We start from the raw sequence: 19,354 nt of genomic DNA, 5'->3' as shown, positions 1-19,354 counted from the left end.
ATGTGTGTGGTTTTTTTTGTCTATTCCTTCATTCATATAGGACACAAAATATATAGTCCAAAGTCGAATGAAAATCAGAGATAAAGGTTTTCATTGTTTATGTAGAAATTTACTTTGATAAATGAAGTCAATATTACATACATTTCTGACACTCATTCAGTTTGCCTACTTATTAATGCCGTTAGTCCATGAATCAACACTTTTTTACTAAACCTTTGTCTTCTCTTCTCACCTCAATCCAGCCTCATCATCCTCTTGCAGCTTCTCACGTGGGGGAAATAGGCAGGGTATGTTTGTCTGTAGTCTGGATGTCTAGAGCTCGAGGGGGAGAGTGGAGTGAGGGCGGAGGGAGGGAGGGAGGGAGGGAGGGAGGGAGGGAGGGAGGGAGGGAGGGAGGGAGGAAGGAGTGGAGCTTAGAGACAGTCAGCGGCAGCCTCATGCTCACTCAGCGTAAATGACACAAGTGCTGCTGCTGGCTCTCCCATTCACAGCAGCCTTGACTGACTGAGCGTAGCTGCTAGCGATTAGCCGGCATGCCGCAGAGGAAGAGGAGTTTCACTTTTGGAGCGTACGGAGGGTAAGAAAAACAACATGATGGCTATGACAACCGCACCTAGACTGTTTGCTCGGATGCTCGTGCCTTTTTTGAATGAATGACAGGGGGGAAAACGGTGCGTGTTTTGCTGGTGAAGGTGTTATTGCCAAAGGAATTCTTACACACAGGCTGAGAGAGTCTATCTATACTCTAACATAACACGGTGTCATTGACAGACAGCAGCGTCGGTGTCTCTGACTGGATGACTGGCTCCACAGTTTATAATGGGAAGCGCGTTCTGTTCTGTGATGGCTCGGCATGAGTTTCGGAAATGTAAATAAGATAAGGTGACACAAGGTTCAGGTTTCCGGAAGACATCCCCCAGGCAATGCTGAAGTTATGATGAAAGATGTCATTATATGAGCGGGGGGAGCCACTGCACACACATGCCATAGCACACATTAACACACCCACTCCTCAAGAGAGGTGCATATAGTGATGCCACCACGCTATTAAGAGGAGACAATGTGGTTTTACACTTGTGTGAGACACTTAGTGAGATGACAAGTGAAATCCTTTATCATTCATTCACACTGTCTCGCAGATGGACATATTGTACCTATAGAGCTTTGGACTGCGTCGTCAAAACTGCTAAAACATTTCATAACAGCCTACTAAATAAACTAATAGAGTTTAATTGGACATACCTTTTAGGGCTGCGCAATTTTTCTCTATCAAGTTTACGATTGCAGTTTTAGTGGACGCAACAAGCAAATCACAGTGTCTGCGATCGTTCTGGTAACAGAATGTTCTCTGAAAACATCCAAAAAATCTGCCTCCATAGAGATTCTTCATCAATGCATAAAACCTGATAACGCTGAAGTTGATACTTCTGAAAAGAGGTTCAGAGATGCATGTGATTCTGTTGTATTCGTTTACCAGTTCATATTTCAGTCTTATCTAAAAAATCATTGCTCCTGGACAAGTCTAAATCATGCATTGTGAACAGAATATTTATTTTAAAACATTGCATAACTATTATTGTTGTCATGAAAATTTCTATTACGATTTTATTAAGTTGTGCAGTCTTAATATCTGTACTTCTATGTTCACTCTTTTGCCTACCGCTGCCATTACAGAAATTATACCATCATTGCATTTTTGACAGATTTGCTGGATTTGCGACTGGCTGCAGAGGCTCTAAGTTGAGACTTAACACAGAGTTGAATGGTCAAAAGGTGAACAGGTGCTCAGTGCCACAGTCTGCCTGACTGTTCTCAAAGACACAAGTGCTGTGCATTGTAAATAACTCCTATAGCTTTAGGTGGACTCGGACATGCAGAATATGCAAGGAGGGACAGGGGAAAGTTTTATGACTTTAGTGAATTTATGTCACACAGTTAAAACAAGATCCAACGTTATTGTTTTGTGCACTTTTGGAGCCACCTTCACTAAAACAACCTTGATATAAGAAGTTACAAGTATGACACTTTACAGCATCAAGCTCTATTTACAGTTGTTTGAAAGGAAGGGCATCTGGTTAGTGCAGCCCTGTGAGGCAGCTCCTGTTGTGATATTGGGCTATACAAAACCATTGATTGATTGATTGGTCCCAGCATAATATATCTCCAAATTATTGTTATCAAAATATTATGTAATGCAACGTACATCTGACATATTCCCAAAGCAAAAACGTCAGGCAACATTCATAAAGCTCAGTTTTAGTCGTGATTTTCATAGTTTAGTTCCATCTTGGCCTTGTTTCGACTCTTTAAAAAAAAAAAAAAAAAAAAATTATTTGCTGAAAAAGGCTTATTTTACTTTAAATTTACTGGAATCTGAGCTTTGTTCTTAACTTGAAACAGTTTTGTAAAATTTCGAAATATTATTGTGACAAAATTCAAGACCCTATTTTGTTTGTCTCAGAGGCGCTGAACTTGCTGCAAAAAAATTCATATTGAAATAACATCTTAGAGTATTTTAGTGTTGCTATATATTCATGAACTGGATTAACTTCTGTTTGTTGACAATTTTATTTAATTGTTTATCAGTTTGCATTGTCCCAGAGTTCAACTTCCCGTTCAATGATTTTTTAACCCAATAGCTTCCTATACCAGCTGTGTATGCTCTCTATGAAGCACACTGTACGTTTGAAAATAAACTTGTACTGAGGTTCAGACTGATGATTTAAGATTTGTATATTTATATATGCAGTAGATGACAACAGTAAAGCCTGTGTCATGGTTGTCCCATATCGAGTTGCAGGGTTACATACAGTAGGTTTTGAGTTATTGGAAAAGGGAAGGGATACCAGCCAGTCGCTATATGAAACCCCTCTTCCCAGAAACAAATGCAGTAGTTTCACTTTTCTCTGCTCATGAGTCCAAGGTTATACTAAACATACAATATGCACCCAGTAGATTACATTATAAACAAACAATTTCTTTGCTTTGTAGCTTTGCTGGTAGTGTCTCCATAATGTTGCTGCTCTCCAGTGATAATCAGGAGCATGTTTTCTTCATGTTATGAGTTTCTTATTCTGCTGTGTTGCCATTCAGTCATCTTAACAGATCAGTGTCACTGGAAACTCCCATCCATAGTGTTCCCCGTACGATTATTAGGTCAACTTGAACCCGTCCTATAGCTGTCATAACGTGTCTTGCGATTCCCCTCCCTGTAGCCTGATCGAGTTCAACCCTTTTGGCCACAATGCAAACAATGCCTTTATGTTAGTGTCCCGTGAAAAGAATGCATTCCATTCAGGTCACAAACAAGAGTGGAGCAAACATTGTACTAGAAATGTGACAGTTCGGTCAGCTGATATATGAACGAGGCCTTTTAAACACTACGGTCTTTATGTAGGGCTGGGCGATATGGCAAGAAAATCAATACATTCCCTCCCCTTATATATAGATATTTTTGTTTGACCTTGATTTAAGCAGGAAAATCCCACTGATGTTCAATCTCTTTAGTGGCAATGATTGATCCAAATTTCTATAAAATGATGTTGTTATTCATCTATCTAAACCGGCTTTGAGATGTCAAAATAATCCTATGACGATGAGGATGAAAACCCAACAAAAAAGTGACAAAAACTCAACAAAGAAGCAGCAAAAATGTAACAAAAAAATGACAACAAAAACGATAAAAGTGCAACAAAAAAAGTGGCAAATATGCAATGGAAAAAGAACGGGAAAAAAGTGATGACAACACGGCAACAAAGCAAGGAAAAAGATCCATTTATATCAGTTTTGTAGGTCTTCTGGGTAAGTCAAATGAGGCGTTACACTGTCATATTGGATGTAAGCTCCAGTCCGGGAGCTTTTAGATTTGGGTAAAGCTGAACTGGAGAAAATGCACTCAGTTAAAGTGGAGATTAAGAGATTAATTAACACAAAATATTGTCATTTTATCCCTTCAAACTCCAAACTCCAAACTTCACTCTACAGGAGCTGACCGGTTGTTTACTGTAAAAAAGCACCTTGCCAATAATTGCTATCAGCCATAGATGTAATCACAATTCAATCAAGATTGTATTAATTGCACAGCCCCGAGTGTTTCCTGGCTAAACATTATTACTGCGGTGGATACGCTTTTGTTTTCGTTAGATGTGACGTCAAATTGCTAATTAATCTGTACGTGTTCTGTTGTCCATTCTCAAGTTCATTATATTGAATATTGTGCCAGGAACAAGAGAAACAAGACGGGTATTTTGGTTTGAGCAAAGTAATTGTTTTGCTTGATAAAGGAGATCATTATATGTGTCACGGTGCATCGACTAAACACCAGGAGGTTATTGGAGTGTCGTTCAGAAGGCAAAACAAACAGGACTAGCAGAGTGCACTTCATTACCTTTTGATCAATGCACAAGATATGACCAATAAATAGAGACTTCATAGTGATAATAATGCTGCCCAACAAATATTTGGATCAGTTTTCTTTACATGTTTGAAATCTAAGCAGCATCATATTCCGATACCATTGAACAGAACTGCGTAATTCAACGAAAGCACTATCCAATGTGTTTAGTTAATGTATTCAAGACATTGGGCATAATTTAACTGTCCAATTCAGTTCCTCAAAAAAGGTTTGGACATCATAGTTATTATATAAAGCTTCAAATCAGCCCTTCATCACATCCTTTGACAAAGAAGCCAGTTATAAAAATATTCCTATCTAAACGTTCAGACGTTTCAGTCGTATTTGTAGCTCCGGAATAACTTCTCTTTGGTGAATCATCGCTCGTAATGTCCTTATTTAACTCCCTTTGTGACTATATTTGGATTCCTTTCTACGTTAGATCATTTTTTACTGGAACAGGATGAACACAATGTGATACTGTTGGAAATTAGAACAATGAAAGATGGATTTGCTTTTCGCTGTTGGCAGTGAGTATTTTCAAGTGCACGTGTTTGTGGATCTGACAGTATGTTGCAGTAAATGAAATCACTGACTGCATTTCTGTCAATGACCTCATTCAGCTCTCACTCGGCTACAAACAGGTCAGAGTTTTGTACAATACACAGACATTATTGACATTCATCCATTGACGCTTGGTTTTGGAGTCCAAAATAATAAACCTAAACATGAAAGTCTAGATTTAGTTTAAGCAGTACTACTCATGCCCCTAGAGGCCATAAGCGCAACTACAGGTGTCGTAGCATGTTGCATTTTTTTCACTCATTAATTGTCCATGAGAGTGAACGCTACGCTGACAGAAGAGACAAAGGCAGAGAGGGATATTGTACATCCAATTACACAATGGAGATTTATTTTTTTTACTCAAACTTGGCTGTAAATACTGTTTAAGTGGTGCTAGCCCGCTGTTAGCTTTGCCCGCTAGCCTGCTAGCCTCTTCTTCGTGATTCCATTATTGGTGTATTGGTGACATGGACCCGGTGGCAGGGAAGTTGCAATTGTGGTTTCCGGCTGGAGATGAAAAGACCCAACAATGATCCATTTAAAACATGTATTACCCCGAGAAGGACTAGAAATTGATTTATTAAGGTAAACAAGTTACTTAGTACGGCTTTAAGTACTGGATTTGGGCTAATTTGCTTTTTGTTGTGGCATTGTTTGTTTGTTTGTTTGTTTTTGACACATTCCAATAAAGTTGTGTTTTAGTTTGCTATGTTTTGGCAAAATCTTACGTAAAACACTGCATTTAAGGGCATCTGTTGTGAGTATTATTTCGCCCACTGAGGGATACTAAAACAAAGCACATTGTTTAGTCCCAAGTGGACAGTAGCCTGCAGAGTGTAGTAACATCACGCTGAGTGAACTTTTTGTAACACTGTCTTCACTCAGCAGGATACAAGTCACAAGAGACGAAAACTAAATACTTTGCCAGCAAAGGAAAGTAAAAGTTCTCAAGCTAAATGCGTCAATTCAATAATGATATCCAAGTGCTTCCGCTGAGGTCGGTTGACATTAGTTATTAGCAGGTCAACATAATAATCTGTAGTTATATTTACATAACAGTTATTTTTTTGCTTGCTTACTTCTTCATTCAGTGCATTATTAAACATTTGTATTTATTTTTATTATGAATTGAGCAGGTTAGTTTACGATCGAACTTTACTGTTGCTCCCTGAAAGTTGTAAAATGTCTTTATTAACTCATCCCTGTGCAGGATCAGGACATTTCTTTAATAATTTGTATAATAAATTAATAATAGAAAATAGAATATAAACAGGTACAAGACCTTTAAAGGATTGATGTGTCTTAACAAAGATCTAAGTATTATATAATCTCATGCATTTTGACATGGACAATGCGAGCCGTTCCATTGCTGCTCCTGGACTACAAGGGTAGTCATGGAACATTTTTATAGTTTGGCTCATTCACTGGCCACAGAGACATATAGCCGGCATATAATTAATCTAGAGATGTGCATTAATATGTGGGGAAGCGGCCAAACAACCATTCTGCCGTGTGAGCTGGATTTCCACTGGGCTCGCTCCTGTCTGTGACCCATTTACCATAAGCCCGATGCATCCCCTGCCTGCCATTCTCCGGCACTCCTACACAGAATCAGATTAATGAATTAGCAGTAAAAGTGTCTCCGCTGCTGAGACGGCGTGGTGCTCAAACTTTTTAAAGCCCCCTTTTTTTTTTTAAACAACCCACCCTTGGAAAGCCATTATTCTGATGTGCGTTACCACGGAAACCCGCTCTTCCGTTTGATGCCTTGCCGAGAGGAAAATGTACGAAACAATTTAGCACTCATTGGCGGCCGCACGCTGGGTCATAATTTAGAAGTGTGCGATGTTTGTGTCGCAGAATAAAAGCAGTTTTCAATGCAGTGCTCGGACGTGAGTCACGGCCAAGTAATTCATTAGTGCACCTCTCTTCCCCTGGTCGGAGTTTTCAGGACAGAATATTCTTTGTGTTGCAGATATGCTTGAAGTGCGTCCTCCTCCTTCTTTATCTGTGCACTGCCTCCTGCTCAGCAAATATTTATTTTACCTTGGTAACATGTTTGCCCGTGCCAACTTATACTTCTGTATGCATGCAGTTAACTACACGGGGAGGTTTCTTTCTTTAGTGATCTTGTTCATTTTGGTTGTTTCTTCTTCTCCAGCTGAAGCCCCCCAATCTGTTGTTTTCTAGATTTTGCATTATAAGAAATGCCCTCAGCATTTTCAAAGCCCATTAACCATCACCAGACCCGTTCTGACTCTGAGCCATTAGACCAGGGGTAGGCAACGTCAGGCCCGGGGGCCAAAACCGGCCCTCCATCATCAAACTCTGGCCCTCGAGATGATTTTGAGAAATATTATGATCCAAATCAGAGATCAAATTCCTTTTAAAGTACTCTAGAAATGTTAAAAATACTCTAAATTCCTTAAAATGTGTTATCAGAGCACCCTTTTAGGCTATAATCCTAAATGAATGCTCTAAGAATACTAACAAATTACTTAAATCTACTTGATTTTTTCTTAATTCAGATTATTTTGTATAATTTCAAGAGAAAAACAAATATTTTTTACAGTAAAAGTGAATTTGTTTGATTTCCACTGGGATTTCTATTTGTTCAACTGGCATCGGTGTTTTTATCTGATCTTAGATTAGTTCAAAGCGACTCAAATTTAACATAAAAAATTATTCAAGCGATTTTAAGTAATTTATCTAATTTACAATGGACATTTTTCCAGTGTATATGATGTACAACACTGGCATATGTAGACAGTGATGCTTTGCTTCAATTGGAGGGTTCGGCCCTTGTTCTTTTGACGATGAAGAAAACCGTCCCTCCACCGAGCAAACTTGCCTCCCCCTGCATTAGACGCTCAAACTGCGCGATATCGTGGCATCATCGATATGCTGACATGTCGTTAGCTAAATGTAAACCTACATAGGTAATTTGCTCTGCTGCCAGCGGATGGTGCTCCAAGCAAAATACGAGATCCCAGTCTTTTCATATTTAGTGAGCAGCACGGTGGCGCAGCAGTTAGCGCTCATGCTTCACAGCTAGGATTAGTTGACACTGTATTTACCCTGAACTAGTTGCAAAAGAAAACGTTCAATCCTCTTTGCAGTGCAGGTCTGTGTTCCAAATCTTTCACCATTACAAGATTCATGTTATGCCTTGGCTGGGGGTCTGCTCTGTACCTATAGTTACCAATCACCATATAGGCCACCAGCGCATTCGTGCAACTAACACCCAATTTCAGGGTGCATAAAATGGTGCATATGGATTCATCCCCCAGGCATCACTTTGACATCTGCTTCCTAAAGCTCAGTGTAGGTTTTCTCTCCTCTCTCCTAAATGTGTTGAACCAGCGGCTTATACTTTCCTAAGCCGGGTGCTGCTCATGGCTTAGTGGGGAAAAAACAGTCACTTCTTCATTTAGATAAATGTCCCTGTCTATGGAAATGTCATATTTAAATTCTCAGACATAGGGGGGTCATTTATCAAGTCAGGTGCTAAATAGCGAGCGCAGGCTAAAATAGACGACATTTAGCTATTTGTAGGCATGTTGCACCTAATTTAGCATTTGAAAAGGCATGTATTAGCGTATTAAGGCTCTTAATCTGGCATGTAAATGAGGGTAATGCTACCTGAGTACAAAATGCACAAATGACACTGCTGCTGACACACTTTTGCATGTACTACTTGTTTTGCAAATATGGTAACACTTGGTAAATAACCCTCATTCGCCGTAATATCTCACTCATGGATGTTTTTACTGGTGATAAATACCTGAAACAAATACGCTTCCTGTGAGTGAGCCTCTCAGACCTCACTCAAAAACTATGCTGACAATTCTGCCGCTCCTAATGTTTAAATGAAATTAAGTCCTTTTCCAAATGCTTTATTTTTGTATGTTTGTTTTGTCATTGTTGGTGTCCAGCTGATCATCAGGTGTTTGGTTTTCCTGGCATGTTTGGTGATGACAGTTTAGTTAGTGACATGGCAATGTAACCCGGAATGCTCCGCAGTGTGGTTTGATGTGAAGTGAGGGCTAGCGCATGTTTCCGGTATTGGTTTTGGATTGTGTGTTGGAGATTTGATTCCATAATCTCGGCACACCCTGGTTAATTCATTTATGGGGATTTCCAGGAAACTTGAGAATAGCGGAGCTCTACACGAAGAGGGTATAATGTGTTATAAAAGTGAAGTGGTGCATTTGAGAAGCCACTTTCTGCACTGGTTGGAAGCGAACTAAAGATATTATACAAACGCTATCACTTGGTATTAGCTTTTGCTGTTCATTCGGCCTGCACTTTTAATCTGAATGTCATTGAAATGGTGGTTGTGATTGGCAAAACACAAATACTGCTGTATTTGTAGGTAATATTTTCTGAATTGTAAAATATGCTTAATCTGTACTTAAAGGGACTATACAGAGTTCAAAAATGTTAAAATTATGTATTTTCCTCCCCCTACAAGTTCCAGCAATGTCCTAAGATGTAGAATAAGCCCAGACCTATTCACCACAACTGCCTCTAAAATCCTGCGCTGTCACTCAAAAAGCTGTTACTTTGGTCCAAAGTGCCGTCATGCACAAGCTTAAAGGAATAGGCCACCGTTTTTACATACCGAGATATGTTCTTACCTCACTTTAGCCGAGTTAATATATCCCCGTCTGGTCTTTGTCCGTGCGCTCTGTCACGCAAACGGAGCACATACGCAGCCTCTCCCACATGTCATATAGCTCCAAAAAAGCTCACGATAGAAGCTACCAAGCTCTTCCACGTGTTCCCTATTTAAATAAAGTTACGTGAAGTGTTTTCATGCGAAGTATATTTACACAGAAATGTAGCATGTCGATTTTATAAGCAAATAAAAAGGGGAACTACATTGTGAGGCGTAATGATACAGGAGCAAAACGTCCGCGCAGTAACTCCTAAAGACTTCCCCCGCTCACTTCCGTCAATAACCTTTAGGAGTTACTGCGCGGACGTTTTGCTCCTCGTATCATTACGCCTCACAATATAGTACCCCTTTTTATCTGCTTATAAAATCGACATGCTACATTTCTGTGTAAATATACTTCGTATGAAAACACTTCACGTAACTTTATTTAAATAGGGAACACGTGGAAGAGCTTGGTAGCTTCTATCGTGAGCTTTTTTGGAGCTATATGACATGTGGGAGAGGCTGCGTATGTGCTCCGTTTGCGTGACAGAGCGCACGGACAAAGACCAGACGGGGATATATTAACTCGGCTAAAGTGAGGTAAGAACATATCTCAGTATGTAAAAACGGTGGCCTATTCCTTTAATATAGAACCTGCAGTTACGTGTATGACCAGAAGTGGCAGTAGTGAGTATAAAATGATCAACTTGCATCCAGTCCCTTTAACACCTTTCCAAACTTGTTCTCAAAAGCATGTAATGCCATATGAGATTAGCATATCTCATTTTTCTCTGTCTATGCACACAGAGAAACTGTCAATCTAATCTTTATTTCAAAACATAAATAGCTAAATCTAATCGCTGTCGTAATCACAAGAACTGTGAGAAAATTAGTTTCTTCCCAAAAGCCTGCACAATATTTGTATTGAATCATATCGTCATATCATTGCTTGGTTTCGAAACGTATACTTGTTGTAAATATTCACATTTTTGTAACATGGACAAATGATGATTTAATGTTAACTGATGTGATGTGCAGGTAGAGACTCTCAGCAAATCGTCAGAGCCAGGACTCGGACCCACAGCGCCGAGGTCAGAACAGTGCTCTGCCAGAGTGCAGCTGCCTTAATGATCCAACTGGATGAGAAAACATATTCTGCATTATTTATCACAACACATTTTGCCTGCCTCCATTTCAGTTAAACACTCTGGACAATAGGATAGTGTGGTGTTCCATTAGAGACTGCAACACAAAGAGATCTTAGTTTGGAATTGGCCCTGTACTTTCCCCATTAGATATGCATGTTCAGCAAAAGAAGTAACAACAGAGGACACTTATCGGAGACTGGTCTGTTGACCTTGTGCAGAGGCGCGTCTCACACCGAGGCCTAGGGTGAAAATGATGACTGATCGTCGGTATCTTCTGTGTGCTGGAGTGAATCAGGCCACAAGTGTTGACTCCTCAGTACAGTGAGCAAACAAACCCCCCGTGGCCTCCGCCTCTTCTACTCAATAGACCTCGACGATTTCAATTATACATGGAGAAAACAGTGGAGTTTGAATGCACTTTTGCTTTTATTTTGGGGTGTATAATGAATCAAAATTTATAATTGAATGGCTGCAATTTGCAAATTACAAAAGCTGCTATTAGTTGCGCAATATTCTCTGCAGAGAACGGAATATTTTTTTATAAAGAGAGCCTCGTCTTATGTAAAAAACCTATTTTCTTAAATGCATGCGATTATTGTGTAGTTAAGGTAAGGTACATTTTGTTATACAGTAGAATAGGAAAATTGCACTCATTCTATTCTTACAGCCAACAATCAGGCACCCGCAGAGCAGTTCCCCGGGAACCATGTCCAGATCTTGATTGCCTTGCCGGACAATTAGTCTATATGACCATTTCGCTAATGTGCACTGTGAACTGATTATCGTTGGTGAAGTACATATTTTGAAACTGAACTGTGCTGTTTGTTCAAAAACTTGCAACTAAATGTTTCTTATCCTTAGTGTTATTGTTGTTGAAATGGTCATAAATTACTTTCCTCTATAGAGCTCGTGCCAATCTATTTTGATAATGGACTTTCTGATGCGCGTTGATGCTGTGTCATGCCTGGTCGCCCAGAGTGGGATGGAATAAATTGTTCGGAGTCAGTGACTGTCAAATTACACGATTATGGCTTTTTGGGGAGAATATGGATTAGGGGCGTTGTTGTGTGAAATGCTAGAGATGCAGTTATTGTATAGAAACCAATGCATCTGTGAGAAAAGTGACAAAATTTGTTCGATGTTATTCTTGCTTTGTTCTTTATCAAGTGTCTGTATTTGATAATATTTTTCTTTCGACTCTGTGGTGTAAGACATAGATTAGTTTGTTGTATTTGGTGTAGGCCTGAATAATTAATTACAATCAAATTGAAGTCATTAAAGTTATCGTAATTAGTCTTGTTATAGTTGTGCTTAAAAGCTTACATACCCTGGCAGAATTTTAGATTATTTTTTTACTATTTTCAAATATGAAGATAACACAAAAAGTTTTTTTTTTCACTCATAGTGGAACCTTGTCCACAACTTCCATAAAAGACTCCAAGCCATTGATGCTAAAGGGGGCAATGAACTTTTGATCAGGGTCATTTTTGTACTTTCTTTTTGGTTGGCTTCACACAACCACTAACTATGAGTGAAACTTTTTGTGTTATCTTTCATATTCTTTGAAAAATGGTAAAGAAAATGTAAAAATTCTGCTAGTGTATGTAAACTTTTAAGCACAACTGTATGCATTTTACCAATCCAGAAGAGTAGTTGACCTCTACAAACATGTTCAGAAACTATTCTATTTCAGTCACGCTTGCCATTTTGCAATCGCACTCATTGCAATTCAACCTAGAGAGACAGAAACTGCATGCCTGCCAAAAATCATAGTAATCATAGTAATGAAATCGATGTTATGGTTAGGGATGTGTTCCCCTGGAGCTGTATGAGACGGTATGCGGGCGAATCCATGATGGGCAGAGGCAGTGACGGGGCGGAGGTGGGTTGCAGCACAGCAGGCAAGAGGACGAGGCCGTGAAGGGTCAAATGCGGGATCTTGGGCAATGATTGTGGTGTGGCTGTGACGCTGATGGACTGAAGTGGAGATGCGGTTGGAAATGAGGTGATGATTGGATAAAGGCAGGTGACGCTGTGATGAGTCTTCCTGGTCAAATTTACACTTCATCAACATTTTCCTTCATTTTGAGTACCGGTACATAGATCGCATTAAAAGCCCTGTTGGTTTTTCTAACATCCAATTTGTTACAGGGTTGATGAGTTACAACACTCTTATGACAACTAGTTCATGGTTGATAAGAAGGCTTTAAAATTAGATGCACAAATGTCTTTTTCGCAAATGTGTTTTTTTCCCAGCATACTAAAGGACAGGATGACATGTTTTACTTCATCACTAGAAAAAGAAACAAATCAACTTAGTTGCAATCCTACGGATGATTGTAATTGAATTGTATCTAGATATGTATCTAGATGCAAGTTAGCCATTTTATACTCACTACTGCCACCTCGAGTCATACGTGTAACTGCATCTTCTATATTAAACTCGTGCATGCACTTCGGACCCGAAGTAACAACTTTTTAAGTGAGAGTGCAGGATTTTAGAGGCACTTGTGGTGAATAGGTCTGGGCTCATTCTGCATATAAGGACATTGCTGGAATATGTAGGGGGAGGAAAATACATCATTTTAACATTTTAAAACTCTGTATAATCCCTTTCAACACTATCATTAAGGTCAACCTGCGTAGTTAATTTCATGGTCACAAGTTACAGAGCCTAGAGTTTCTTTGAGTTTAAAATGTTCATATTTCACATTCTTTACTTATTATGTTATGGTCATGTATCACACGACGCTAGTTCTTCATGAGTTGTTGCCATTGCAGCTCGTACGTTTACTTTTCACATATGCATTCTCAATAGAAGCATGTGTTCCCTATTGTTGACTAGTGCTGTTCAAATAGTAATTTTTTGAGATGAACAGTTTCCTTGGAATCAGAGCAGCTTGCATAGTTTATCATAATCTCCACACACACACACTGCCATCTGTTGGTAGAGTCCGCTCACTGTGCCCCACTTGTATCTAATGCTGGTTAAGCTGTTCATTCAGTGTCAGGGCCCATGATGAGATGAGAGTTTGACTGATAAAGTAATGGGCATTTAGTGTGAATTCAAGCCAGGACGAGATTGGGTTTGTCCCAGAATTACCAATGCAGTGATCACGCTCTAGTTCTTGGAAAGCCTGCTCCACAGATGGCAGGAGTTGGGCAGGAGTTGTGCGAGACAAACCCCGACCCGCTGTGGAAGTAACCTCTCTGATTTCCCTTGCAGCAAAATTGATGAGCCAAATCGCTGCAAAAACTAGTTAGAAATTCAGAATATTTAGAGCTTTGTTTTTGCATCGAACAAAATGGCACAATCAGTCAGTAGGAGTCAGTAGTGCTCCTTCTTTGGGATGAGGAAGTTGGACTTTAACTAGAACTACTACAGTTTTTCTTTATGTTTCTTAATGATGCTTTTGTGCATTTATGTTAAGTGTTGAAACTATTGTTTTTATACTTTTATATATAAATAAAGGCAGCAACATTTTTCATAGACATGACCGATCTGTGCACACGATATTTAGAAACATGTCAACAAAGATCTTTTTAAATGATGTCAGTGTTAATTATGTAAACCTTTTGTTTTGTTTTGTTTCTTGAGACCATTATCCAATCAGAAAGGATTATGAGCCCCACTCCTATTGTTAAAACCAGTATGCAATAAACCTTAAAACACTGTTTCAGATTTAAATGCTCGATCCCATCCCCTGTCCCCAAGCAGGTCCTATTAGTGCCTCCATTATTTAAAGCCTAGCAACTGAATCCACTCTATTTCTTAAGACAGTAAGAGTAAACGCTGCACACCCTGCTTTTAAAATGTTCATTACAAAATAGGAATAATATCATTAACTCCATCTTTCATTCTTTTTCAGAGTGGACAAGACGTTTTCCAAGGCCAGGAGCCGATGGTGAGTTCTTCTTGCTTTGTTTTAAGTTTGTCTGTTTTAGCCGTCTTTTGGAACAGCTTTTCTAATTATGTAAGTGTACTTTTTGCGATGAGAAGAAAACCAGATGGCCAGTCACACTCCATTTATATTCACTCTAAATAAAGTGGATGAGTCAAGTGGACACTGGACAGGCATTGCGTTACATAGATGGTAGTCAATACACCTGCAGATTGGAGAAGCAGACAGTATGAGTTGTCCTCTGAATTCAATGGAATATTTTTGTTTATATAGGTTACTTTATTAAATAATGGTGGTCAGGAGTGGGCACTACAATTATTGTATGGATAATGTGCAAAAGTACAATGTTAGTATATCATCAATGACAAAAATGTAGGCTACTTGCAGTATAATCCTAAAAATAGTTTAAAAGGGATGTTTCTGCACCACTCTAGTTGATTGTAAAGTTGTTTCTCTTTTTGAGCAACAGATGAACCTAAATTAAGACTCAAACTTTTAGCACATTTCTGTATGTTTCCGAAAATACCACTTGATTATTGATTATTACTGACAAAGTCCCAAACCATTGTGAAATCTACATTTTCAATTTTAGATATGAATTATCAACTATTTTCCGGGTACATGTTTGCGTTTTTGGGAGACTACAGATCTATCACACAATAGTGACATTTCAGTGTGTGTATTTTAGTGTGTAGTTACTTGCATTGCCTCCATTTTGACTTGCTGCACGTTTTAGCCGCCGAGTTTGCGTGCCCAAGTGCAGTTGCCTGTTGTAAGTATGACAAATGAGCCTCGGGGCGTCAGCAGATGGGCAGCAGTGGGCATGCCCTGTGTGCTCATCGTGCCATCTCTGCAGTGAAGTTTTTTTACCGCTGTGTCTGGGTGTGGTGGCGCTGTCTCCCGCTGTTCTGATCGCATTCATTTATTCCTTTGTATGTTTGTTTGTTTCTTTGATATGGACTTAACCAGATGCCTTGTTTAAAGTGGAGTTTAAAGTGTAAACAGTGCGACATAGGAAGTGATTTTGTTTGGCAAGTATCTGGCCAAAACCGACACCATTAGGAATTAACTAAGCAATAAAAACAGATAGATAGGTAGATAGGTAGATAGATAGATAGATAGATAGATAGGTAGATAGGTAGATAGGTAGATAGATAGATAGATAGATAGATAGATAGATAGATAGATAGATAGATAGATAGATAGATAGATAGATAGATAGATAGATAGATAGATAGATAGATAGATAGATAGATAGATATCCTTATTATTTTATGTATTAGGTGGTGAATTTATTTGGGCACACAAGTTGCTGAACAGGCAGTGATTATCCAATAAAAAGCTTTTACCTAATTGATAAGCTATATTCAGATGGTGACTTTTTGACTCTTCGATGTATAACTTTAAGATCTCTGTTAAAGATGTGAGTCAGTTTGAGGAGCTGCAGCAGGGGAGCCTCCCTGGTGCACGACAATGAGACAGGAACGGCGGGCCAGTGTTAGTCAGCAAAATCCCTCATACTCATATTATACTGCAGTGTGGCCACCGGGCTGCAGCTGCACTGGGCTAACACACCGGCTACATTTACAAACAGACAGAGCCCAGGAAGCAGCATAAAGACCAGCCTGAACAGAAGCAAAGGATTTGGGGATGTGAAAAGGAAGAGGAAGAGAAAGAGAGTGTCATTTCTGTGATTCATCAGGAATTTCACTATTGAGCCTGACGTCATCTTCAAAGCAGCATTTTACAAGCCTTAAGTGGGAATTAACCAATTACTCTTTTATGGCGTAATAATGTGTTATCGAACTATCACGAAAGGGAAGAAGTAGAAGGAAAAAAATGCCTGGATGGTTTTGTAGGCTATAGCAACCCTGTTATTGAGGCAGAGATCGACATCATGCCATGCTCACCTTTTCGAATCCGGAAGCCAAGAAAATTCTGGTGAGTGCCTTTGAACTTGTTTTCTATCCCAGTTTGTGATGGCCTGTTGGCAGCGCCAAGCTCGTATCATTGCACATAATCAAGGCACTTAATCAATTAGCTTAATGAGTTTTTAGCCTTTCAGAGACTGATTCCTTTGCACTTATCAGTTACGGGTGAAAACAAAAAAGTGGCCCAAGGTTTTTGTGTCATTGAAATACAAGGCACAGGATTCTATGTTCAGCCAGAAGAGGTCAGTAAAGGCGTAAGCACTTTTTGTTAAAGGCACACCGCTTAACATTGCACCCGATAAGCAGAATGAAATACAAGCATTTATATTATTACAGATATTTTTATGGTATGGTATTATGAGAAATACTTTAACAAAATGAGCGGCTCAGTTGACTTGTAGCTTTACTGGGAGCGGGGACGCCTCCAGCTCGTCTCCATAGAGATGTCGACTAAAGGCAGCCAAATGTGAGATTTGAATATGGCCTCCATTTTTTTATTACCCAATGCAAAAAATGGAATGTGTTGTATTGCTGGCAACAGCACAATCCAAAATGTTACGCAGCGTGCTCTTAAGTTAAAGGTTAACTTAAATGAAATGTGTTTGTATGGCGCCTTTACTTTCATTCAATCATTTTATTTTCATTTTATTTATTTATTTCATTCAAAAGAGACATCCAACAATCACTACAGTATGAATCAAATGGAGCATATTTAACAAGTCTTACAATATCTCCCCTTGTGTTACTTCACACTTTACATGTTGTCTGTTTTTTTGTGTATAAATGTTTGAATATTTACAACATTCATAAATCATAGTGGCCTATATGATGCACCAGGATCAACTCTTTTAAGGGTTTCTGGTAGGTTTTTTCGCTGCTGACGGCCCTTCTCACCAGAAAACCTACATAACAATTGATCCTGGAGAGTAGTAGAGGCCACCGTGATGGAAAGTAAAGGCACCATGCTGACCACTTATACAGCCGCTGGGACACTGAAAGGTCAATCACACTCAAATACCAATTTATTTATTTATTTATTTTCATAAAAAGCTGCATAATGCACCTTTAAAGTAAAGTAAAGTTTCAGAACTTGGAATGAAAATTTAATTGCAAATTCTCAGACAAGTAATGCTTAAAGAGACTAGATTCTAGTTTGTCATTTTATGCTCACTACTGCCACCTCAGGTCTTATGCGTAACTGCAGTCTCTTTATTAAGCTCGTGAATGACGGCACTTTGGACCCGGAGTAACAACTTTTTGAGTGACAGTGCAGGATTTTAGAGGCAGTTATGGTGATATAGGTCTGAGCTCATTCTACACATTAGGACATGGCTGGAACATGTAGGGGGATGAAAATACTTGGTTTTAACATTTTTAAACTCTGTATAGTCCCTTTAAGGTTAAAGTTCTTTATTTTGTCATTACACAACTCTGTACAATGAAATTTGTTCTCTGCATTTGACCCATCCTGCGATAGTGATTATATTGCAATATTGTAATTTTTGTCTTAAAATGAATAATCACGCTCGCAGTGAACATGCTAACCATGTCCAGTTAAATCAACACATGAGAGACTGAAATATTAATGGTAAAATGTATGCATTTCAGAACATGTTTGAAAAGAGATAAATTAGAGGGTTATTGATATTTGTTGACATCCAATAGAGGGTGATTATATAGTTTCTTTACCTAACTGACATATCATGTAATTGCTGACTTTGCAATTTGATAATTTCCATCTTTTAAACAATTAATGGTTACACATCTGTTACATTCTCTCTTACACATCCTGCTACTAAGCCTTTTCTTAACCCCAGGTATAATGTCGACACTTGTGTTCCTCTAATCCCTCCACTTTTATCAGTGATTAAATGTTAAATGGCCTCCTGATGTCCAGCCATTGTCGCCGCTGCACAATGAGCGCATGATGCTTCGGCCCGGCTCTCCCTGCCTCGCTCTCTCCTGGGCGCCTGTAATTGGTTGTAATCCAGTCACACTAAGCCCCCTGATGGGAGGAAATAGGGAAGGAGGGATAGAGGATAATAACCACACAGACTTGTTGTATAAGAGGCAATTCTCATATAAACATACTGGCCCCTCCGGTGGACCGGGCATTGTACAACGTCTGGGTGATACAGCTTACCTGGATTTGTGCAAAAAGATCAAGTCCATCTAATCCTACTTTTACTTTTCAAGTGCTTTAAAGAAAACACACTCAAAAGCAAGAGTTGGAGGCTAAATGATCCAAGTTATACAAAAATATAAATCCCATGGAACACAAGAGAAAGTTATGAGAGAAAGTTATGTACGTTTGTCTGGGCGAGGTGAAGTGGTTTATTTTTGATCATTATACAATTCTTCCATAATGAAAATCCGTAGATCAGATGTTGTGTTCCTGCTGCTTTGCTTCTGCCTCCAAACCTGGTTGGACTGGGTAACATTGTTTGCAGCATAGAAACTTTTATTTGTTTATTTTTTCTTGTCAATTCTCGAAATTGTTATTGAGTTTTCCTCAAAAGCGCCGCCGACCGTGACCTTACTATTTATTGCAGATTGTGTGAAGCACTTCCTCATTTTATTTTTATGGACCTTTTTCTATTCCGGGCGTCTTTCATCTGGTGTCATGTTTTTATTCATAAACACTTAAGAGAAGGGCTTGTCTTTGGCTCAGATTTCCCCTCGAGGTGTCACTCTCTCTCGTATCTGTTTTTGCCGCGTGCACCCTCGTACTGCCCGTGCAACACACTCTTGTT

General features: G+C 39.2%; 1 protein-coding gene across 5 annotated transcripts in view; it reads left to right on the top strand.

Moving 5' to 3' along the window:
* The first annotated feature begins 420 nt into the window (after positions 1-420).
* LOC306964205 (rap1 GTPase-activating protein 1-like) overlaps positions 421-19,354 on the top strand; it is a 58,161-nt gene continuing 39,227 nt past the window's right edge. For 4 of the 5 annotated variants that reach the window (XM_079558162.1, XM_079558163.1, XM_079558161.1 and 1 more), the window contains exons 1-2: positions 421-577; positions 14,638-14,673. In XM_079558162.1, the coding sequence (XP_079414288.1) occupies positions 534-577; positions 14,638-14,673 (80 nt within the window). In that variant the 5' untranslated portion in view covers positions 421-533. The remainder of the gene's footprint in view (positions 578-14,637; positions 14,674-19,354) is intronic. The other variant, XM_079558165.1, reaches the window with a different exon arrangement.

Source organism: Gobius niger (genome assembly GCF_951799975.1).
Source record: "Gobius niger genome assembly, chromosome: 6".
NCBI classification, from domain to species: Eukaryota; Metazoa; Chordata; class Actinopteri; order Gobiiformes; family Gobiidae; genus Gobius; species Gobius niger.
Note: the sequence above shows the minus strand (reverse complement) of the source record. Positions and strands in the feature narration are given on the sequence as shown.